General features: G+C 37.6%; 1 protein-coding gene across 4 annotated transcripts in view; it reads right to left on the minus strand.

The window, feature by feature from the left end:
* GRIA2 (glutamate ionotropic receptor AMPA type subunit 2) overlaps window positions 1-25837 on the minus strand; it is a 118503-nt gene that overhangs the window by 25889 nt on the left and 66777 nt on the right. For all 4 annotated transcript variants that reach the window (XM_036315023.1, XM_036315024.1, XM_036315021.1 and 1 more), the window contains 3 exons: window positions 23250-23446; window positions 19011-19064; window positions 15359-15520 (listed from right to left, as the gene is read on the minus strand). In XM_036315023.1, the coding sequence (XP_036170916.1) occupies window positions 15359-15520; window positions 19011-19064; window positions 23250-23446 (413 nt within the window). The remainder of the gene's footprint in view (window positions 1-15358; window positions 15521-19010; window positions 19065-23249; window positions 23447-25837) is intronic.

Genomic DNA, 25837 nt, shown 5'->3' on the forward strand with positions numbered 1-25837 from the left:
TTGAACTACCACCAAACATCATAATCTCTATGCCCCCTTCATGCTTCAACAGTCTATGATAACATTGGTTCCAAACCATGGTATTCAGATCCCATTGGCACAGCAAGGTTATTGCAGGTGCTAAGAACCAAGCAAGAACAAAACAAAACAAAACAAAACTACCCGTGTATTAAACATTGCCTGTATTATTATGTGAACACTAGAGGCCCGATGCACGAAATTCGTGCCAGCGGCTCAGCCCTTGCAGCCCCAGCTTCATTCAGAAGGTTGTCCCGAACGTCATTCCGCTGTTCAGCCATCAGGTCTACTTAGCATATTAAGCTTTATATATATGTATGTATATACACACACACGCACGCACACACACACACACACACACACACACATAGCCATCCATCAAATATATAGTCTAATATGCTAAGTGTCCAGTCGACTGGGCAGCCATTCAACCAATCAAAGCGTAATATGCTAAAGCTATTATAAGGCTGCTCAACCACTCTATGTGACATGCACTGACCACCAGGGGGCAGACGCTCCGACCAGTAGGTTAGCTTGCTGCTGGGGTCTGGCAGATGGGGACTGAACTAGATGGGCAGGACATGCCCTGGAGCCCTCCTGCGGTCCCTCCCTGGCTGGCCAACCTCCTGCATCCCTTCCTGGCCCCGATCATGCACCGGTGGGGTCACTTGGTCTGGCCTGTGCCCTCTTGCAATCTGGGACCACTTGGGGGATGTTGGAGAGCTGGTTTCAGCCCAATCCCACAGGCCAGTCTGGGGGACCCCACTGGTGCATGAATTCGTGCACCAGGCTTCTAGTTTTAACATAAAAGCTTTAAAGAATGCTGAGGAAATGTCTGTTATTGAGTAGTTCCAATCTGTAGGTAACAAAAGTACAGTGTAGCTGGGGGGGGGGGGGGGGTACATTATCATATTGACTTTGTGACACTCTAAAATTCTTAACCATGAGTCCAAAATGAGCACTTAATGTTTCTAAACAATCCTCTTTTCTTTAATGACTTAGTTCTTCCACTCTCAAAAATGTTTATAGTATTTTATAACTTCTTTTATCTTCACAAATACCCACACCTTCGTATACTTCTTTTGCTCTGAATTCCTGCTGATTATCTTGCCCAACATGATAAATATAAACCATCAGACAAAACCCCCTTATATGTCAATCCAACACAACCCACATTATCTGCTTCCCTTGTGAGTTGACATGTGAGGTGACCATACTCCTACACAGGACAGCTACTCCAACAGTGCATTCACTCCCTCCCTCTGAGTGTAAATACTTAAGGACATCTCCCCCCATCCCTGTCACTACTCTGTCAATATCCTGCATTAGCCTTTTTTCTCTCTTTGGGTCATCTCTATTAGCAAATAAACTGCTCTGTTAGGCTCAGTCATTGAAAGAGCCATGAAGTTAAATTGCCTCCATATGCTCAAACATTACTTCCTTAGTGATGTTCTTCTTGCCCAACCCACTCCCACTCTCCTTCACATGATCCTGGTTATTCTCTTCATAGCCTTTACCACTGAGTATCTTGTTCATGCATTCTTCATTTGTCTCCTTCATCTCTCTTCCCTACTAGCATATTTACTCTAGGGAAGCAGAAAACTTGTCTGATTTGTCCGTCACCACTGAATTCTCAGAGTCCAGGGCAGGGCTGGGCACACTGAAGAGAGGAAGGAAGGAAGAATTTAAAGGAAGATCAGAGATCTTCATATGGTTCCCATCTTTACGGGACTCACATTCTATCCTCGCCCAGTGAAAAGATATATAGACAGATAACTACAATAAACCTATTACAGTATTACTAGAGGCCCAGTGCATGAAATTCGTGCACAGGTAAGGCCCCTTGACCTGTCTGGCAATCAGGGCCAATCAGGGCCTTCTGACTGCCAGGTGGGGCCTTGCTTCATTCCTCACTGCTCCCTGGTGATCAGCACATGTCATAGCGAGCTATTGAACTCCTGGTCTCCCGATTGAACTCCCGTTGGGACAATTTGCATATTAGGCTTTTATATATATACTAGGGGCCTGGTGCACGAAATTCATGCACAGGGGGTGGGTTCCTCAGCCCAATCTACATCTTCTCCAATCTGGGAACACTCAGGGGAGCCATCTCCAATCTGGGAGTTTCTGTCTGTCTTTGCAATCATATGAGTGAATTGTCTGAGATCCCCAACCCAGTTTGGTTTGGTGCTCACAAAATAATAGAGGTCTTTTTTTTCTTGTTCTTTGCTCCATTGGTGGAGATTTCCTGGAAATTGCAGGATATCTTCCTTTTAATTTTTCCTTGACTTTACTTATGTCTCTTGCCTTTGCTTTCCTTCCATCCCCCACCCGCAACAGTAACTTGCTCCAGGCTCACTTTGCTCTAGTGTCTAGGACAGTGATGGCGAACCTATGACACACGAGTCAGAGGTGACACGCGAACTCATTTTTTTGGTTGATTTTTCTTTGTTAAATGGCATTTAAATATATAAAATAAATATCAAAAATATAAGTCTTTATTTTACTATGGTTGCAAATATCAAAAAATTTCTATATGTGACACGGCACCAGAGTTAAGTTAGGGTTTTTCAAAATGCTGACACACCAAGCTCAAAAGGTTCGCCATCACTGGTCTAGGAGATCCTGCAATGCTTTTGCCACCAAAACTATGATTCCCAGCATTCCTGGTGCTCCCTGCGCTCTGGGCTTCCACTTCCAGTCCAGGGGCTGCCACCAGAACTATGATTCCCAGAATTCCTGGTGCTCCCTGTGATCTTGGTTTCTGCTTCCAGTCCAGGGGCTGCAGAAACCAAAAGGACTGGGAACTCCAGCTGCCCCCAGGCTGGGCTGACAGGACCGGACACTCCAGTGGATCCCCGGAACCCCGGTTGCTCAGCGCTGGCGCATGTGCACATTGCCCACAGGCTTGGAATGGGCAGGGTCCTGGGGACGCCCACCATGTCACCCTGACTACGTGGCAGGCGGGCGTCCCACCCTGCCCCCAGCCGCTTGGCGCCTGCACACGTGCACGTTGCCCACAGGCCTGCCATCTTTGTCAGGTTAATTTGCATACTCCTGATTGGCTGTGGATGTTGTGGAGGGATGGTCAGTTTACATATTTGTTCATTATTAGTATAGATAGATGAATGGGTCTGATGGTGGACAGCTTTCTGTCTTGTTTTTTAAATATGAGAGATGTTACACTAAGGTAAATGAGAAAATAATTTATGTTGTATAAATTATCCCCTCCATGCATCCAGAATTTTTAATTTTTTTTTTCATTTACAATTTATATTCAATATTATTTTGTATTAGGTATACAGCATAGTAGTTAGATAGCCATATACTTTACAAAATGTATCCCTCAGTATTTCCAGTACCCAATTGGCACCATACATACTTATTACATTGTTATTCACTATATTCCCTATGCTGTACTTTACATCCCCTTGACTATTTTGTAACTACCAACCTATACTTCTTAATAGCTTCACCTTTTTCACACATCCCCCACAACGCCTCCCCTCTAGCAACCTTCAGTGTGTTCTCTGTGTCAGAATCTATTTCAATTTTGTTTATTTTGTTCTTTAGATTCCAAGTATATGTGAATTCATAGGGTATTTGTCTACATCCAAACATTTTTAAGCCTCTATTTCTAATGGTACAGTTGTAGTGTGAAATCATTTATTTAATCTGTATGAATTAGTTTAGTTGAATTGCTTTCATTCTATCATGAGAGTGAATCAAACTTAATGGGAAAGTTGGGAGGAAGAAAAAGAAAAAAATTATTTGCAGGTCATGTGTACTGCGACTGAAAACTCTTAATTGTAATGATAGTCATATTTACCCCTCAATTTTCCTACTTGAATTTCTCCTCCTGTGCTAGTTAAGCAATGTCATTGCATGCCTATATGTGAGTCCTCCTTGACATATGTAGATTATCTCCTGGATAGTGGTACTGGAGTTTCCTACAAATACCTGAACTAGACAAATCTAAACAAAACCAATTACCATTTTTTCCAAAATCTGTAACCCTTCCCTTCCAAGTGTGTATACAAGAAATTAGCAAAATATAGTATGTTACAGATCCATGTAGGCAATTTATATTCTCAGATTTAAAATGTAATTATTGGGAAACTATCTTAAGAAAATATTATCAAATACAAATATTTTTTATACAAAGAAATGAATTTCAGTATTATTTGTACTAAATTTCTGACAGTAAAGAGATGTTTAAAAACTATGATTTCTATCTTGAGGAAGTATTATGCAGCCATTAGAAGTGATATTAATGTCCTAGCTGGTTTTGCTCAGTGGATAGAGTGTCGGCCTGTGGACTGAAGGGTCCTGAGTTCAATAAGGGCACATGCCCAAGTTGTGGGCTCAATGCCCAGTGGGGGGCATACAGGAGGCAGCCTATCAATGATTCTCTCTCATCACTGATGTTTCTATCTCTCACTTCCTCTCTGAAATCAATAAATATATATATTTTTAAAAAGTGATAATAAAGATTTTGTAACTATGTGAATAATACTAATTATAAAATAAGTGAAAAGATTACAACTAATTAAAAATGTTTTTCTACAATGAGAGTAGTTTTTTAAAAAAGTTCATATACCTTTGACAAAAAAGGGAAAGAAAAATAAAATTGTTTTTAATAATAAGGAGGAAATATACATGATTATATTTATTTTCCAAGTATTCTACAGTATCCATGTACCATTTAGAAAAACAACAACATCTGTGTTATATTAAAACTAGAGGCCCAGTGCACAAAAATTTGTGCACTCGGGGGAGAAGGGGGGGATCCCTCAGCCCGGCCTGTGCCCTCTCGCAGTCTGGGACCTCTCGGGAGATAACGACCTGCTGGCTTAGGCCTGCTCCCGGGTGGCAGAGGGCAGGCCCAATCCCTAGGTGCAGCCCCTGGTCAGACTCAGAGCAGGGCTGATTGGGAAGTTGGGGTGCAGCCGCTCTCATGCACAGAGCAGGGTGGATCAGGAGGTTGGGATGCCACCCTCAGTCACACTCAGGGTAGGGCTGATTGGAGGGTTGGGGCACTGCCCCCTGTCACACTCAAGGCAGGGTCGATGGGCAGGTTGCGGCGCCACCCCGTCACTCACAGAGCAGGGCCAACCAGGGGGTTTGGGCGCTGCCCCCTGTCACACTGATCCCGGTGCTGGGAGGCATATTACCCTTTTACTATATAGGATAGAGCCCTGGTGCACGGGTGGGGGCCAGCTGGTTTGCCCTGAAGGGTGTCCTGGATCAGGGTGGGGGTCCCCACTGAGGTGCCTGGCCAGCCTGGATGAGGGGATGATGGCTGTTTGCAGCTGATCACACACACTTCAGGGTGGGGGTCCCCACTGGGGTGCCTGGCCACTCTGGGTGAGGGGCTGAGGGCTGTTTTCAGGCTGGTGTGTGACTGAAGCTCCCAACCGCTCCTTTTTTTTTTTCTTTTTTTTTTTCTTTTTTATTCTGGGCCAGCTTTAGCTCTGAGGCTCCAGCTCTTAGGCCTCCACTGCTGAAAGCAGGTTTCTGGCCTTTGTTTACCTTCTGTATTTGAAACAATGTTGCGATCCTGCTGGCTTAAGCCCGGGACTAAAGCAGGTTTCTGGGGTTTTGTTTAGCTTCTATATTTGTAACATAGTTGCTTAGAGTTGCAGCTCAGAGGCCGACAGCGGCAGGCCGGGAACGTTGGAGTCCTCTGTCACTGAAGCAAGCAAGCCTCATGTTCGCTTCCAGCTGCCTGGCTGCCGGCCGCCATCTTGGCTGGCAGTTAATTTGCATATCGCCCTGATTAGCCAATGGGAAGGGTAGCAGTTGTACACTAATTACCATGTTTCTCTTTTATTAGAGAAAGTCAAGACATGATGTGGTTGTGATATAACACTGCACACCATAACGGCCCCTCACTGTTTTAAATCATATCTACTTAAGAAAAGACTTCTTGGAAAAATAAGAGCTATAAATCAGGATTTATCTGCCTCACTTCCATGTTTGTTTCTATTCCCTTAAAGAAAAAAAAAAAACATATTCTTCTCCTTTCTTATACAGCAACCGGTTCCTTGCCAATGTGATTCTCACAATAAAGGCTAGGTCACTGGGCAAGAAATAGTACTTAAATTGAATAAATTGAATATTTAAAAAAGGATTGCTCTTTGCATTTGAAAATTATGATAATAGCTAAAAGCCAAAATCTTCACTGAGTGAGCTTGCTCACATTTCTAGGAGAAAAATATAAAGCTATCTGCTAAATGTTTGAGAGGCCTATAAAAGTTGGTAAACTACATTAAAAAATAAGATTACTTTGAATGAACTAAAACCATTTACAGTAGTTCCATGTGGCATGTTATAATTATGATTCAGGGCCTTGCAACCTTTTTTCAAACATTCAAATCTAATCAAGTCTTCAGCCTATTATCATTTTAAATTAAAAGTCACAATCATAGAAACTCAATTCTGGACCGAGAGAAAATCAACAGCCTCTGTATCCAGAGTTCCATCCTGTTTATGTTCTGCATATGTGGCTCATTTCTTTTTCTAAACAAATATGTTCACATTTTGATTGAATAGTTAAATATTGCAGTTTTATGCTACCATTCACTAAACTAGATGTAAATTAATGGAAGGGAACATGATGGCAGTGCAACTACGTTTCTCTTTCTTGGAAAACAAATGCATCATCTCTGCCCTGATGTTTATGTTCTGTGAAATCCCTCAGCTGGGCTGGAAACTTATTTTCCGTGGGGGGCCGTTATGGTGTGCAGTGTTATATCACAACCACATCATGTCTAGACTTTAGAAGAAATCTGGGGAAATGGTTTGTTATGGACCATTTTCCAAATGTTCTTTGTATTTCATTCTAACTGTATATTTATTGATACTTATTTTTCTAAAATACAATAAAATATGAATTTCAAATATGTTTTTTATGCCCAATAGTCATCAGACAATATTCAGTAATACATTACTGTAATCATTGATAACCAGAAAACAATGGTCTGATATCCAAAATAAAGAGGAAATGAAAAGTAGCTCTATGTACCTATAGAATTTAGTGAATATGCAAAAAAGTATAAATAGGCTAAAATATAAAATTTTATGGGTCATCATAATGATAGCACCTACTCCTAAATATATGTTATCTGCACCATGTAAAATAGAAAAAAAAAATCACTCAAAAAAAAAAGTACTAGACTTCGGGTATTAAGAAGTATTACAACATGTCCTATGAGTGGCCACTTTCCAAATTTCCCTTGAAACTGAGTTTAGTTGAGAAAGCACTGCACATAGCATCAAAAGACAGGGCTCAAGCCTTGATTTTTATCATTAACTTTTCATAGTCATTTTTTAAATAGCATCAATTATTTAGTTAAAAAAAGTATTAAACACAGAACGATATCTCTAGATAAATTTATACAATATAATTCTCAGTTTCTTCATGCTATAATATTATCAACAGGGTCAAAATTGATGAGCTCTAAGAAAAATAAGTAAGCCTGTAAGAAAAATTTTATAAACCTTTTTTTAAAGATTCTTGGCAATGTCTAAGAATCAACTAGAGCCCTTGGAAAAAGAATAGTATTGAATACATTATACACTAAAAATTATTCACTTCACTTAATTTCAAATTCAACTGCAGTCTACCTTCTGAAAAAGAGTTGCCAGTGATAAGGTCATCTTTAATTTCCTGTAAAGCCTTTTGAATGTGCCCTTTGAAACTTCAAAAACAATCACAAAATCTTCATAAAAACAACATTAGTGGAGCAGCAGGAACTCTTATTCATTGCTGGTGGGAATGCAAAATGGTATAACCACTTTGGGAGGTAGCTGGGCATTTTCTTACAAAACTAAACATCGCTTTATTCTGTGATCCAGCAATAGCACCAGTCAGTATTTACCAAGAGGAGTTGAAACCATATGTCTACTCAAAAACCAGCACACAGATATCCATAGTAGCTTTATTCTTAATTGTCAACACTTGGAAGCAAACAAGGTGTCCTTCGGTAGGTTAATGGGTAATTAAATTGTGGTGCATACAAACAATGAATAATGTTTGTGCTCAAAAGAAATGAGCCACCAGCCATGAAAACACCTGGAGGAACTTTAAGTGGACATACTAAGCAAGAAAAGCCAATCTGAAAAGGCTGCATACTATATGATTCCATCTATGTGCTATTCTAGAAAAGGCAAAACTATGGAGAAAGTATAAAGGTCAGTGGTTGCTAGGAGATGGGGATGGAAGGAGTGATGAATAGAACGAGCACAGAGGAATTTTAGAACAGAGAAAATATTCTATATATAAAACTATTAAAATGGAAGCATGTTATTAGTCCAAACCCATAGAATGTAGAACAGCAAGAGTGAACCACAATGTAAGCTATGGACCTTGAGTAATTATGATATGCCAATGTAGATTCATGAATTCTAATAAATCTTACCACTCAGGTGAGTGAAATTGATATTGCAGGAGTCTATGTATGTGTGGGGATAGAGGGTATATGGGGAATCTCTGTACGTGTTGCTCAATTTTGCTGGGAACCTAAGAATTCCATAAAATATAAATTCTTAATTTAAAAAAAATAAAAGTACTCAACATCTTCAGTGAACACACAAGCTGTATCACATTTCCAAGGGTGAAAAGACAGGTTCCTTGGCAAGAAACCAACATTAACGTTTTTGTTTTTTTTATTCTCTATAGTACAAATAATTTTTAACCCACTGTGATATTTTTTCACTCAAGGGTCTTCATGTAAAAAGTACCCATTTAAAACAACGTATTTTTGCCTAAATTTTCCAGCTGGCTATTGACCCTGACTGAAAATCTTGCTATGGACCAAGACTTTTATGTCCTGAAACTTTTGATTCACTTAAGGATTCAAATTTTCAGATACACCTAATCAGATTCATCAAGATAGAAGAAGATACTCAAATCAACACATGGTATGGTTTTGATTCACCCAGAGGTAGGTAAAGGCTTTCTTAGAAGCAGATCTTTATTTTGTTGGTTGCATAAATTCCTTCACCTGACTCTCTTCACTTTCTGGAAATCTTTGCAAAATGGGAAGGTTCCTCATTTTTTCTAATTTATGAAAAATAAAATTAATAGTTTCCAGGGTGAATTAGGATTAGATTTTGGCAGCTGGAGTCCAGGGATGACTACCTGCAAGCCACTACAATCTGAGAGACAGAAGAACCATTAGGTGTTACATAGATTTAGCAAAAATTACAAATGTTAGTGTTGTTGTTTTTTTATTATGTGCCTAAATTAGCTCTTTAACTATGATATTATAAATCTGGGAGAAATCTTAGAGATCACCTACAATAGTTCCCTTTAGAGACAAAGAAATGTGAACATGAGATGAACTTAGATGCCCTGCATTATAATTACAACTAATAAAAACACATGTACATTTTAATGGTGTAATATATACATACTAGAGGCCCGGTGCACGAAATTTGTACATTGGGGGCGATCCCTCAGCCCTTGGGGGATGTCCGACCTACGGAGAGCTGGCCTAAGCCGTCAGTCGGACATCCTTAGCGCTGTGGAGGAGGAGGGAGAGGCTCCTGCCACCGGCACTGAGCTCACCAGTCATGAGCCTGGCTTCTGGCTAAGAGGCGCTCCCACTGTGGGACCGCACTGACTACCAGGGGGCAGCTCCTGCGTTGAGCATCTGCCTCCTGGTGGTCAGTGTGCATCATAGCGACTGGTCATTCCACCATTCGGTAGATTTGCATATTAGCCTTTTATTATATAGTATTATATAGTATAATGTAACCATTTTTAAAAATTGAGCAGACTGGTGGTTGCTATAGGGGAGGGGGTTTGGAGCACTGGATGAAAGAGGTTAAGGGATTAAGAAGTATAAATTTGTAGCTACAAAATAGTTATGGCGATGTGAAATAGAGCATAGGAAATATAGTCAATAATATTGTGATAATTATGGTGCCAGGTGAATACTAGAAATATCAGGGGGAACCCTTTGTAAAGTATATGATCATCTAACCACTATGCTTTACACATGAAACCAATCTAAAATAATACTCATAGTAAACTTTAATTAAATAATGCTCTTAAAGTTAAAAATATCTCTTTACAAGATATGTAATTTTATCAATATCAAATTATTAATTTATGGGTTTATTTTGCTCATATACACATTTTTTTAAACCATAAGAATCTAAACATGTCCAGCCTGTAGGTTCTCATGGCAAAATGCTTTAATATCAAAAGTAGGGGATTCCAATGTCAGCTGTGGTTTTGGTCAGTTAAAACATTCACAAAGCAGAATTAATTCTATTAGGCCACCAGGGTGCTATTTAATGCATGGCACTAATTACTGGACTGAAAAGATTATACTATTTTCAGACAGGCTTAATAACTCTCTTAGGACAGCAATTAAGAAAGTTGGAGTCTTTGCTGTAAAGTCAATTCTTGAGTAAAATGGGATTCCTGTGGGAAAGGCACTCTTTAAATGCCACTCAAATATTAGTCACATATTATTGTTAAATTCAACATCAGCAAGACATGGAAAACACAGAGTCTAAATAAGGTATAACTTGTTGCTATGACAAAGTATAATGTATAGCTATATCTTGCAAGTTGTTGAAGACACCAAAAAAACTATCTAAAAATAAAAATAGTTGTAAATCATTTTTAAGAGAGCAGCAAATCATCTTTAAAATCTTCCTTGTTTTGGGGGAAAAAAAAGGTAAGGGAGGTAAAAATGCCAATTTTAATTGTGCCATTTACTTCCAGGTGCCATGACGGTGTAGGTCATTTTACATTTCATTTTACATTTCATCAAGTAAAATAATGCTACTTTTCCGCCATGGCTGAATAAAAAAAAACACATAAATGCTAGGGCAGAAATTTAAACCAAATTTTATAGCGATGATAATTACCTATTTTTTCTTTCTCAGTGATTTGACATTTTCAAAGCATTTATATTTTTCTCATTTCATTACTCTTCATTGCAACAAATACTCATTATGTGCCTATTCTGTGCAAACCACTATATGAGATTCGGGCCCAATAAGATTATAAGTGATACAGACTTCCTTTCAGGTTCCTGTTTTTAATCAACAAATATCTCTTAACCAAATTTATATCAATATGTTATAAATGAATGATTATGCTTTTGCAATTATTATTTATTTTACAAATAAAGAAATTGAAAGAATTGGCTAATACAACAAATACATTTACTTCCTGCCACTTTTATGCCACAACCCCAATTCATACAACTATCATCTGTTGCCTAGATTGTTTGCAGCATCTTACTAAAGCTCCCCTGCCACCACGTGCACCCCCTACAATCTATTGTCACCAAGGCAGTCACAATAATCATCCTTTACCAAAACCATGGTCATCAGTCACCTCTAGTAGTTCCCTGTTGCTCTCAGAATAGCACACAAAATCCTGTAGGCACACAAGATCTGGATCCTGCATGTTTCTATAGTACTGGTTCTGAGAATTCTCTCAAAACACCTCTGTTCGACCTCTAGGCCTATGGAAATATTTATATCTTCCTTGCACTGGGGACTTTACATGCCTTATTTCCTCTCTGCAGAGCCATTGACCCTTCTTTCTTCTAATTCCTACGTCTCCTTTAGGTTTCACATTCCATATTGCTTCTTCTAAGTAGCCTTTCCTTGTTTCCAGAACTTAGGAGCTTCTAATGGGAACTGGAACAGTGCCTTTGCTTCCATCTATTTGTTCTTTCAGAAAGTCTTTATTAGAGCACTGTCACACCCCTAGCAAAGTTAGCACTCTATTCTTTTTTTTTTCTCCAATCCTCACCTGAGGGTATTATGTCATCGCTTTTTAGAGCATGGAAGAGAGAGGGAAGGACCTAGAGAAACCAGGATGTGAGAGAAACACATCCATTGGTTGCCTCCTGCACATGCCTGTCCAGGGCCCAGGAAGGGGAGGAGTCTGCAACCAAGCTAGGGGCACTTGAATGGAATGGAACCCGAACCCTTAGGTCTGCAGGCTGAGGTTCTATCCACTGAACCAAACCGGATAGGGCTCAACCCTAGAGAATAAAAAAAATAAATAAATGCCCTGCCGGCATGGCTCAGTGGTTAAGTGTAGACCTATGGACCAAGAGGTCACTGGTTGGATTCCCATCAGGGCCAACATCAGGGTTGTGGGCTCCATCCCCAATGGGGGGTGTGCAGGAGGCAGCAAATCAATGATTCTCCCTCATCATTGATGTTTCTATGTCTCTTTCCCTCTGCCTACCTCTCTGAAATCAATAAAAATGTATCAAAAAACAAAGAAAGTCTTTATTAAATAGCTACTATGTGCCAGGCCTTATTTTAGGAGCTTGGGATCCATCAGTGAACAAAAAAACAACAACAGAATCCCTGCTCCCATGGCACTTATAAGAGGAGACAACTACCAAAGTAATGAATAGATTAATTATAAATACAGTACACTAGAAGGACATATGGTGGGGGCAGAACAGAGAAAGGGCAATGGTACATACCTAGACAGGTGCAGGAATTGCAATTTTATAAATTTTATTTTTTAAAATATATTTTTATTGATTTCAGAGAAGAAGGAAGAGGGAGAGAAACATCAATGATGAGAGGCAATCATTGATTGGCTGCCTCCTGCATGCCCCCACCCCCCCACTGGGGATCAAGCCTGCAACCCAGGCATGTGCCCTTGACTGGAATCGAACCTGGGACCCTTCAGTCTACAGGCCAACGCTCTATCCATTGAGACAAACTGGCTAGGACAGAAATTGCAATTTTAAATAGAGATCCTGCTATTGTCTTCCTTGAACAGATGGCATTTGAACAAAGATCTAAAGAGTACAGGAGGCTTAGCCATGGAGATATTTAAGAGGAGAATGGTACAGAAGAGGAAATTGCACAAACACCTTAAAGTGCTTAAGAAAGAACAAAAAGGCCCATGTGGCTGAGGCAGAATGAGCAATGGGTGGGGAGAGTGCCAATAGAGAAGGTCATGTGACCAGGAGACAGAGGACTTAGGGCTTTATGAGCCAGTGGGATGACTTTGGTTTTCCCTCAGGTGAAACACACAGCCATTGGGGGGCTTGGAGCAGACAGTGTGACATATTCTAATTGTGGTTTTAAAAGGACCACAGACATGGGATAAAGAGGGCAGGTGTGGAGGAAGGGGAACCAGTATAGGCGATCATTCCAATGATCCTGGCAGAGACGATGGTGGTTGGATTTAGACGGCACAGAAGAGGTGGTAAGAAGGGAGCCAGAGCTGATAGGATTTGCTGACAGATTGAATGTGGGTTACTGTGGAAAAATAACAACTGAAAAGAAAAGATTGTTGAGGGAATAGTTTGCAGGGCTTACATGTTGTGAATCTCCCTGAATCTGTCTTGAGTGATTGCATCGCTTTGAGTCTCCATATATGTTGCACTTTCCTAAGTGCCTCCCCTGCTTTCCCTCTTGCTCAGCCATGTGCAGAGCCCTGCCCAGGTGCCCCCCCCACACCCCCTCAGAAAGCCTTCCTTACCATCACTCCTCCCATTCTGGCATAACCAGAAGCAGCACTGGCATATTTTACATGTAGCTTTCTCTATATTTGCTTATTGCCATGTTTGTCTCTTCCGTTCAACAGTGGAATATATATTGAGTTTCTGGTCCGCTAGTACATGAACATACATGCCTTTGTTAGGATGAACTCCTACTTAAAGCCATATTCTCCCAGGGATTTTCTGTAATTTTTATCAAGCCTCCAAAGCCATACAAACTCTGCCTCCTAGTGGCAACTATGTTTCTGAAGCTGCGCTAAGTCACTGTAAATGTTGAGTCTTCATGGCAACCTGGGAATTAATAGCCACTGCTGAATTGTGGAGACAAGAACTGCACATCCAACACTGAATCAGGGCCACACTGTTTAAAGCGTATGCTCTGTGCTGCTCTCCGCCATGAGGGGCCAGCAGGATCTCTCTGACATTTGGCAGGAGCACCCAAGAGGGATGGGTAAGGGAGTGAAATGCTACAGCAGGGAGGGAGCAAAGGAAGGTCACCAGGCAGGCTCTCAACAGAGGGAAATCTGGTGCTGAATTTTGGCAAAAAATGTTAAAAGAATGCACTGCCAAGATCTCTCCTACCCCCGAATCACTTTGCATTTTTATGCATGACATGGGAACTCTAATAATGATATGACTTCCACAAGAAAAAAAATCATCTCATTTTGCTTTCATCTTTCTCCCAGCAGGCAGCAGTGGGAGGCAACACAATGACGAATAGAGTATTCAAAGAGGGCACTTTAGTTCCATGTGAGGATGAATGCCACTTGCACTCTTCATCCGATAACTTAAATGGTACCATCTCTGAATGGATGGAAGCCTGCAATTCCACACAACTGGGTCAGCAGTCAGACCTCCACTGAGCGAGGGGGACACACAGTGACACCGACTGGAAAGCTCAGTGTCCACTGGCCTTTGCAGAAGCCTGTTAGGTGACAGTAGTCCCACAAGCCCACCCTGCAGTTATACGCAGTATGCATGCTGAATCTCAAAGTCACCAAACAACAAGTCACCTAGTTTTGAGAGAAAATGAACTCTGGGTTATTCTTTCACATCCTATGGGATGCTTTTCGGAATTTGACTTGAAGTTAGTAGGATCCATTTACACATCCAAAAGTTGAGAACTTCAAAGCTTCGAATCCTTATCTAGAATTAGTCTCATGGCCAGACGCTAATTGAAAGACAAACACCAATATTGGTTTTTTCCAAGATGTGCAGAAAAACAACACAAAATGTCTCTGTGACGTAGAGACATAACTGTGAGAGCAACTGAAATAACACTATCTCTGACTGATTCATACACAAGCTATTTATGATACACAAAGAAACAGACTAAATCTATGCATCTAAAAATGTTTTGCAACGTTTGCTCTTGATTTTCATAAAGAATGAACATCATCTTCTGCCACTCACTCCTCGTCCCACTCTTTGCCAGGCTTTACTCGTATCTCTGCTCACAATAAAGTGACCACCAGGGGAAAAATACCTTCCTATAAATAGCAGAAATATTTGCTATTTGGAGTTAAATCTGTGCATGTATATGTATACTCAATAAAATACACTGAATAAACAGGTGAAGACCTCAACGTGTCCAAACCCATGAAAAATAAAAGAGCAGTCTGCATAGTACCAGAGTAGTGCATTGCACTCAGCATTCAGAGATTCTATGGCTGAGTACACAAAGCAAGACATTTCTTTTTTTAATTACTAAAATCAATTGAGATTTTTATCTTCTTCCTAAAGTGTCCCAGAGAGCAGGCTACTAGCCAGCAGGTAGATAGCAATGGTGATGTAGCTATAGATGTAGATACTGGCAGGTGGGTACATACCTTAATTGTAGTCGTGTGCGCTCCAGGGTATTCTTTTTCTTCCAGTGTTGACCATCTTTCTATAAACTTAGATACCAGGGAATCGTCATAGTCCACTATCTGAAATCCAGAGACGTTTGCGCCCCCAAACTGAATTTTTAATAGGTCTCCATCCGTAAATCCCTAGACAGAGAATACATTTATGTCCAATAGAACTTGACATTTATCAAATAACTCTATGCCTTGTGGATTTTACAAATGTCAAAGAACGTTAGAGAGATGAAAAGCCTATAGTAAATGTTTCATGTATTTTCCAGCCAAAATTCTTCACCAGCAGCTAGCATAGCCTTGGCATCATGGTGGGTCCTTAATCCATGCTTGTTTATTGGCTGTACATACATAAGAGTTCTCCATTTCATGGAGAAGGACTAGGTTTTATTTTTTAGATCTACCACAGAGCACCGTCTGGGGGTTACAGATACTTAGTGATGAGTTACTGCTCCAAGAGCTCTAACACTATGAGCAAATTATTCCTATGATCTGAGCTGGTTGCTCTTCTCCTCTACTCTGCAGCTGTGACCCTACACTGTCTTTCTTAGTAGTTCTCCTGTTTCCTGGATCACTTTTCTGTCATCTTTTACTCCTCTCTTCTACTGGAGTCAATAATTTCCTCAGGCACACTGGAGGTAAACTTTTGAGATGTCGAGTGTCTGAAAATACCTTTATTTTGCTCTAACATTTGATTAGTATTTTGGCTGGGCATAGAATTTTAATTCAAAAACCTCATTATCTAAAGGCATTGATCCATTGACTTTCATGGTTTCTACTAAACAATGCAATTTTATTATTTCTTATTATTTTTTGGATGTGACCTGCTTCATACACCTGCCCTCTTCCCACCAACCTGACATCGTTAAATATTCTATTTATCTCTGTGATTGCATGATGATTTTAAAAAAATATTGTGTGTCTCATTTGTGGAATATAATGAACAACGTAAACTGATGAACAAAAATAGATCCAGAGACAGAGAAGCATTGAACAGACTGTCAAACTCAGAGGGAAGGCAGGGGAGGATGGGAGGAGGGGGTAGAGATCAACCAAAGGCCTTGTATGCATATAAGCCTAACCAATGGACACAGACACCAGGGAGGGCAATGGGGGGATAAGGACACATATGTTAATACCTTAATAAAGAAAAAATATATATTGTATGTACTCAATGGTCTGATTTTTGTCATTTATTATAGGAAATTTTTCTGAATGTTTCTTTGATAATTTCCTTCCCCTATTTTCACGATTACGTCCATCTGAATGCTTATACTCAGTAACACTGTTTTATATTATATTGTTATTTTGTTACCTAATCTGAAAGATTTTCTCAACTTTATCCTTAAAGTCATTCAATTTTACTTACTACATTAGAAAATAAATGAACTTCCCAGAGCTCTTTCTTATTCTCTAATTCTTTCTTTCCCATAGCATCCTTTTCTTTTTATAAATTACATATTTTCTCTTATTTCTCTGCAGATACTCATTACATATTTAAACACTTTTCGTGTGGTTCCAGTTTTCCCTGTTTCTGTTTATGTGTATTGCATTCTTCATGGCAAATACTTTTTCTCAAATATCTGCTTATGCTTGGTTATTTAATAGTAAGACACTTGAAATTCCTGTGTGCATGAGGGAGGCTCACTGAGTGTGCTTTATTGAAAGGTAGATGGGGTGGGGGGTAGACAGCAATGCTTACTGTCAATATTTGAGGAGTTGAAGAAATGAGAAAAGGATTCCATTATGAACCGCATCTTCATCACTTTATATACAAGTTATCCTTTTAAATGCTATATCAGGAACTTACAGCCTAAGCAAGCATTCAGCAATTCCTGAGGAAATTAACCAAAAATGTAAAGATTTTTCTTTTGCATAACTGCCAACCGTAACACTCATCAGACCCTGGACAGAAAAAGGGGGCATCCTCAATCAATAGTTTGGAAGATGAAAAGCCCTTCAAATTTGGAAAGCATTCTTCAATTTTAAATGTCAGTGAAATTTTCAAGTGTTCTATAATTTCTCAGAAACTGAAACTCACTACAGATTCTTTGAACTTACTGATTCATCAGAAATTCCATATGGCAAGGATGCCAAGTATTCAGAGAAGGAAAAGCAAAGCTTTAATTCAGAGAAAAGATTGGGGAGGTTTCTCCCTAGAAGCATCATAGCAACATGAACTTTCTTTTTCTTTCTTTTTAAAACATTTTTACTTTGGTCACTCAAACACTTGTTTCATGTTTCATAGTGTCAGTTATCAACTCTCAAATTGATGAGCCACCTTCTGTCATTATTTCTCAATGTTCCAATAAAATCATCTCCATCTGGACATTTTTAAAGATCGCAGCTTTCAATGTGGCTGTGTGCTGTTCATCAAATGGCACAATTCACACAGGGGACTGACTGTCCAGGCTGTTTTCTGCTCAGAAATTTGGTTCTGAAGAGACTGGATACAGAGCTAATCTATTTTAACTCTTGCTTCTCCAGTAGGGAGTGATTTAGGACCTACAATATCATATGATAAGGGTAAGTTCTAGTGAATTTTTATAGTAGTTAGCCATTTCATTGCCAAACAGAAATTTATCTTGAACAACCAATTTCTCTCAATAGCATATAGGTTTGAGGTTTAATATTCTAAATCACTGGTGTCACCTTCTAGTAAAAATATTTATCAGTTATAAGGTTGTAATTTATTTTCTCTTATCTCCTTCCATCACTACTATAAATGTTTTCTCATGTAACAATCTAATATTCTAGACACTATGAAATAAATCTGCATTGGTATAAATATGAAACTTTTTCAGAGTCCTATTATGCTATTTAGAATAATCTCTCATTCTCTCCCTCTGTCCAACTTTTCTTGCCTTTTTTCCTGAGATTTGGGAGGGACGATGTTCCCAATCACATAAAATTGTACTTAATAAAAGAATACAAATCTTTGTAAAAGTAAAGCTTTAAGCTTATTTTATTGCTGATATAAAAGGTATTTTAAAAAAGAAAACATCTAATAATTCAAAATTGGTTCTGTATACTTGAAAGGGAGGTACAATTAACCACTTGGACATTCAATCCATTCTTTGATTGGAATCATTATGAAAATGTGATTAGCTATGGAAACCCAACTTTCATTGTGTTGCTTATACAGCAAATAGTAAATAAATAATATTTAATCTTTCTATATTTGTGTTTTTCCTGGTTTAATTTTTACTGAGACATTCTCACAAATTTGCATTTACTTTGAATATTACATGTGCTAAGCACTTTAAAGGAATGGGCAAAGGGTAAAGTTTATAAAATACAGTGACAGTGAGATACAAGGGGAAATTGGGAGAGTTAAATTTTATATATTTTTGAAAATTTTCCTGTAGTTAAAAATACATCTTCTAAGACAATTTATAAAGCTTGTCAAATACTGTTCTATAATTTATTATATCATTTATAATAAGAAGAAATTGACTAAAAATGTAAAGTGGGAAGTAAATCTAAACAGAAATTCAGAAATATATTATCACCTAATCAATCAATATAAACAAAATATATTTTTATGAATACCACTGATAAATGCTGGTTGTTCTAAAGTTTTTTAATTAATAGGATTCTTCATTAAAATTATTAATTCACCTACCAGATTTGCAATGATGTAATGGTATCCTTTAACATGTTTTCCAATGGTAATAACCTAACACAGATAAAGAAAAAAATCATTTAATAAATATTAGTAATATAAATGTAAAATTACTAACATAATGACCTGACTCAGAAAAAAATGAATAATTAACTTCTCTGTTTTTTTGATAATCCACAATGAGTCATATTTGATAAAATATAATTACCAAAGCCAGAGAATATTTTTCTGAGGAAAAAACAACAGTACATTTTAGTACCTAATAGATGTTAACTTTCAAAGTCAATAACAAAGTAGTGAAAATAAGGCCACAAGATTTAAAGAAATTTAAAAACAAAAACATGTTGAATCCATGTCACAATTTTATCTCTACATAGCTATGTTTTTTGTCCTTTCAATGAAACATTAAACAGCTAAAATCAACATCTGAGATTTCATATTCGCACGTCTACATTCAAAGATAATCACACAGAGTTTATAGTCATACATAAATTTAAAACAACTATTAACAAGCATATAAATGAACTATTTATAGTGGATCTATAAAATAATATTCCTATCTTAAGAGTCTTGAAATGTTTATAGCTTAGTTCAAATAAACATTATTATTTCTAGCTTGAGGCAGCAAAGTATTGGAGAAGCTATTTATCCATAAATCTAAGTCAAAAATCAATAGCAAAATAAATGCATTATGGAACAAGTGGCTGTTTTGGTAATGCTGGAACAGTTTTGGACTTTATTGAATCAATTTGATATTTCACTGATCTATATCAGTTACAAAGAGAGTGTAAGTGGTAAAATGGCTATGTTTTAGTCCTGATACTTGGATATTCAAGTATAATTTTTATTTTTAATAAAATAGCTACACCAATGGAAAGCATGAAATGCCAGGGCAGTAGACTAAATTTCCAATTATTAACCTCCCGCTTGATTGTTTTGGTGGCTTCCTGTTGCTTTTAGCATAAAAGTCAAAATCGTTCATATGCTGCAAAATCCAGTGGTGTTTCAAGCTTCTCTGGGCCCACTTTTCCCTCTTTTTACACAGGAGACTTCTGGCCTCTTAGTATTTTTGTAACAAAAAAGGCTTATTTCCATCCCATTGGGGCTTCACACATTCTGTTTCCTCTACTTGGACAGCTCTCTCCACCACCATATCCTTTGTCTTGTTTCATCTTAAGGCACAATGAATCTCAGCCCAATGGAATATCCTGAAAGACTTCCCTGACCTTTCCTTGTCCCAGGCAAAGTCAGGTGCTCCATTAGCAATGCATTTAGTTAAAGAGCAAGGGCAAAATCCTAGGAAGTATTCTACCATGTTACTTTGATAATAAGTGGTAATTGTTTGGAAGGGAGTTAGAACTTACATTACTTTCTAACCTACATTACTTTCTAAACTATTTTTATGTAACACCACTAAATTGGCTTTTCTAAAAAATGGACCCTCTATATTGAAAGGAGAATTGTGAAGACAAGATATCCTTCTAAATGAAAAAATATATATTAATAAGCATCAGCTAAATTGAGTTGACTATGTCCTTTGTATTTCCTACTGATATCTGTTGGTTCTGCTTACTGTTCAATCTACTTTCTGAATCATGAATATCTTTCTTCTGGGGATTAAGAAAAAAACAGTATAAATGGTACTACCAGTAGTCCCTACTTGAATTTAGTGTTCATTAAGAGGAAGGAGGGATATGAAAACTGATTATCCCTACTTCTATATAAGAATTAGTGTCGACTATACTAACAATCATGTATTTGCTTTATAATAACCATTAGTATTTTTTTAACAATAGTAAGTTACATTAATTTCTTAATGTTTTTCATGACTGAGAGTGTTTCCTACTGAAATACCACTAGAAATAAGTGTCTCCAGGTTTCATCAAATGATAAAAAAAAACTCATAATCAAAACAAAGTTTAATTCTATTGCTAACTTTAAGCTACTATGAAAATAAAATTTTGTCACATCTCAACTCTCTTTTAATTATTGATAAAATGAGGAAGTAAATAATGTTTTCTTGAAATGTACTTTGACCTGCTTTTTGCCTAGTAAACTCTATTCCTTGAAGGCCTTCCATAATCTCCCAGTCTAAATTATCTCTTTTTGTAATTTAGAAAAGTAACATCCTGTCCTTTCATTCATAGTATGTACCATTGTCATAATAATGCATTAATTCCTGTAATTATACCATGAATATTCACCTTGATGGGGACTTGACTTATTTGTTTAACATTACTGCCTTGAATTTACTCCAGTGCCTGTCCAGTAAACATTAGACACTTGGGAAAATTTAGTGAATAAAAAAATGAGTGAATCTACACTAGCCACATAGAGATGATCTTTATAGATCGTCCCACCCATGTTAAGATAGGTACTTCCTCTTCCATACTCTTAGACCACATTGATTATCACTGATGATATTGTAGAATTATATATGTACATTTTTCTTCCCTTCTAAACAATGAGTTCATGGGGCGAAGACACCACTCTTTACCTTTCTTTGTATCCCTCATTCCAGATGCAGAGGATGTCCTCAATAAATGTTTGTTGAATAAAGCAACATCCATTGCATACACTAATTTAACACATCTAAGAGTGTTTTATGAAAATACAAATCATATATATGTGCAAAATACCCTGTACATTTTGAATGGATTTCCAAATGGTTATTTATTTAACCATGATCATATTGCTTCTAAACATTCCATTCCATATCTTCCTAGTTTATCTTGTAGTTTCTCTCTTCTAATTTTGGAAATAATTATTTTCATATAGGCTTTTCCAACATTTATTATGGTAACTTAGGACTACTTAAAATGTTAAAGCAAAGACTAATGGCTAATATTAAAATTCATTTTTAATGAGAATCTCCTATGAAATTCAAATGAGTTTTTGAAGTTCACGTTTGAACAAAAGACCTCCAGGTTAAAAACAATCTCAAATTCATCTCCTGACACAGTAATCAAGATTTTTCTAGTAAAATGTTCACCTCTCTGGCATACAACATTTAGGTTTGTCATATAAGAAGATAGCATTATTCAGTTATTCAGTATCTTATGAAAGATCCATTTATTACATGTCATTAAAGCTTCATCAACATTTATATATGCAAAATGATTTGTGTTCTACAAATTAGTGAATCTAGTTGTTTTCTCAAAGCCTAGAAACTCTAAGAAATGCATACTCAACTCTGTGTTTTTCTTCTGAACCTGTATTATTCCAAGGAGGTGGCAGTCATCATAATATATATAAAATGGAGACTAACTAGTTCAATGTGTATATATGTATAAGTTTGTGTATTATTTTACATATCAACTATATTTCAGCCATATAAAGCATTTAGAAATCTCTCTCACACACACACCAGCTAAGAAAAGAAGCAGATGCCCTGTGAAGGAGATCTTAGTAAGTCATGATGCTGCTTCACTACCATCTGTCATCACTTTATCCTATCTATAACCATAGTGGATTAAATGTTTTTCATAATATATTACTGCATGGCTTTCTATTCTAAAATATCTTAAACTGAAGCAAGGTAGTATAGTAAACACAGATAAAGCATCTGTAGCTCTGGAATCATCTTACTCCTTAAAACATTCCAAATGAATATACTATCTAGCATGCTTCTCAAACAGTGAACACAGACTGAATGTGTCTTCCCTACATATTTTAATTCCATAGATTAATGGGTTTAAAGTGATACAAAATCTCCCTAATAGGAGGAAAAAAACTACTTTTTGGGAAAAATAAATACATGCTTTTTCTGGAGACATAAACCCATTTAGACAACAAGATAGAGTTAGCACACAGTAATGTACTCTACTGTTTGAAGTAATCCATGGCATCATCAAAGAATTCATGAATTATTCACTTTTCTCTTAGGAACCAGACATGTGTATTTCTTTATCTCTAAGAAGTTCAACAGAATTAAAATTTAAATTTCCAATTAAAAACACCAAAGTTTAGGGCAACACTAATGTAAAATGTAAAAGTTCAGAATTATACTAGTATATAAACTATATTTCATGATTAGTCTGATGTGTCAGCATTATTGAAGACCATCTGCTATTGCTAACGGAAGCTGGAGATAATTTAATTGATGATCTTTGCCGCATCCTACATAAACCATAAAGTAAAAACTGCTGTTCAAGCACCTTCCACAAATACTCGATCCAAACGCTGACAGTGCATGCATATTCTATATTTAGGACCATTAGAAAACAGAGAATAGCAAACCTGGTCTACAATGTCGTTTACTTTATCCCGTTCACAGTCCAGGATTACACGCCGTTCCTTTTTTAACTCTAGATCTTGAAAAAGTGATCGGTAGGTCTCATCTTTCTTGTCATTGTTAATGTTTCCCACATTGATAGCCGTCACTTGCCATTTCTTTTCAGCAGCAGAATCCAGCACAGCTTGCAGTGTTGATAAGCCTAGGAAGGCAAAGAAAAAAATGATGAATGATAAAAATACTCAAATAAGTCAGAATTGTGTTGTAAAATTGACAGCAAACACATATATATATATGTGTGTGTGTGTATATATGCATGTGTGTGTGTATACACATATATATGTATGTGTTTGCTGTCAATTTTACAACACAATTCTGACTTATTTGAGTATTTTTATCATTCATATACACACACACACACACACACACACACACACATACTGGTTTGAGAGAGAGAAGGGGAGAGAGAGAGAGAAACACTTTTGTTCTTCCACTTATTTATACATTAATTGGCTGATTCTTGTATGTACTCTGACTGGAGATTGAGCCTGCAACCTTGATGTATCTGGACCATGTTGTAACCAACTGAGCTACCCAACCAGGGGGTGAATATATGTTTAAGGCTGATATTTTTTGTGCAACTAAATTGATGTTGACTTTTCTAAAAAGCTACAGCTATGATCTTGATCCACTTCTACATATTTTCACATCACATTTTATCTAAATGCTATTGTTCTGACTAAAGGGTCATAGTTTGGAGGGGGCACAGTATCCCCTTCTTTTAGCTCTATTTTTTGGATATTATTAAAGCTTAATGTCTTCAATGCCTCTGGTTTGAGTTAAATCAAAGACATTACAAAAATTTCTCTGACAGAGTGGAAGAAAATGTTTCATTATGTATGTTAGTCTATTATGTCATAATGATATCCTGAAGAGGTTGAGTACATTTTCAGTGAGGTGACTCTATGTGTGCCATTTGAGTCTAAGAACCAATAATCTCTATTTCCTCCTATATTTCTCTCTGAAATTGTTTTCTCTCAGCCTTCTGTTTCATGTTTTGTTATTGGGACTGATCCCATAGAGATTAATATGTTCACTTATTAACCAGATGGTAGAACTTAGTTTTCTCGCACAGATTTGTTACATTTACTTAAGTTCTCAAATGTAAAACCATTTTACTACTTCTGTGTTTATAGCATCATGTACCTTAAAATCTTTTTATATTTTTAATATCCATACATATGCAGGATTGAGAAGGAGAACAACTTGGGAATTTATTTCCTTAAGTTAAATCTGCAGTTTAGCACTTAGAAAGCCAGTACATAAACTGCTGCAACACTTCACAGCCAACTCAAATCCATCATTTCTATTTTTTTAATATTTTTATTGATTTCAGAGAGGAAGGAAGAGGGGGAGAAAGATAGAAACATCAATGATGAGAGAGAATCATTGATCGGCTGCCTCCTGCACACCCCCCACTGGGGATCGAGCCTGCAATCCCAGCATGTGCCCTAGACCGGAATCGAACCTGGGACCCTTCAGTCCACAGGCTGACGCTCTGTCCACCAAGCCAAACCGGCTAGGGCCATCATTTCTATTAATAGCTTAACAAACAACACAAATTAAAGATCCAAAAGAATTCAGAATCATAACATCATCTTCCTGATTCCAAAAAGACTTGCATCTTTCCCAAAAGAATATGGATCCCTTTTTACCTTAAAAATGTGGGATTTACCTAAAGTGATAACATCACTCTATAAGCTTTATTCATGTACTAAATTTATTTAAACCTATTTATCATAGCAAAAATATATGCATATTCTAAATGTTGTTGAAAACTATTTGAACCTAACAAGTAACATTAAAAATTGTATATATTCCATATAGGCCAAGAGTATATAAAATGAGCCTAGAACATCTTGTGATACCAGAAAGCAAGGAAGCTCTCCAAAACTACCAGCATTGTGTCGAAGGACTCAGGAGTCAATTTGGTGAAGATCATCTATACTAATAAAAGGGTAACATGCTAATTAGACTGGACGTCTTCTGGACATCATTCTGGACGTCTGTCCTGAGGAAGCTGGGGGCTGGGGCAAAGCCAGCCAGGGTCCTGCCAGTGGCAGGAAGAGGGAAGCCCGGGTCCCGGGTGCCGGAGGGAAGCTGGGGGAAGGAAGGCCTACTCTTGCATAAATTTTTGTGCATCTGGCCTCTAATTCTAAATAAAGACGGGGCAATTTGAATATCAATAAGAATAATAGTACCTGCAAAAGGCTTAAATACATAACATTTTAAATACATAATTTGTAATGATAAATATTTGGTTGCCATTGTAGATGCTAGAGAGCCAAGTTATTACTTTGAAAATTGGTAAATGAAGAGAGACAAGCATTTTCCTGCCTTTCCTATAGGAACTAGACTCAGGATAATAATTAATTAAAGGTTTTGCTCTTTGGAAAGACTCCAGCTACTACATGATAAATGAATATAGATTTAGAATTGTAACAATCTTGTAGCACCTAGTGAACTAATGTATCAAGTCAACAATCATAATACTGCTAATAACTCAAAAAGAGACGCAACCAGAAGTTATATG

The sequence above is a fragment of the Myotis myotis genome, unplaced genomic scaffold (assembly GCF_014108235.1).
Source record: "Myotis myotis isolate mMyoMyo1 unplaced genomic scaffold, mMyoMyo1.p scaffold_m19_p_6, whole genome shotgun sequence".
Taxonomy (NCBI): domain Eukaryota; kingdom Metazoa; phylum Chordata; class Mammalia; order Chiroptera; family Vespertilionidae; genus Myotis; species Myotis myotis.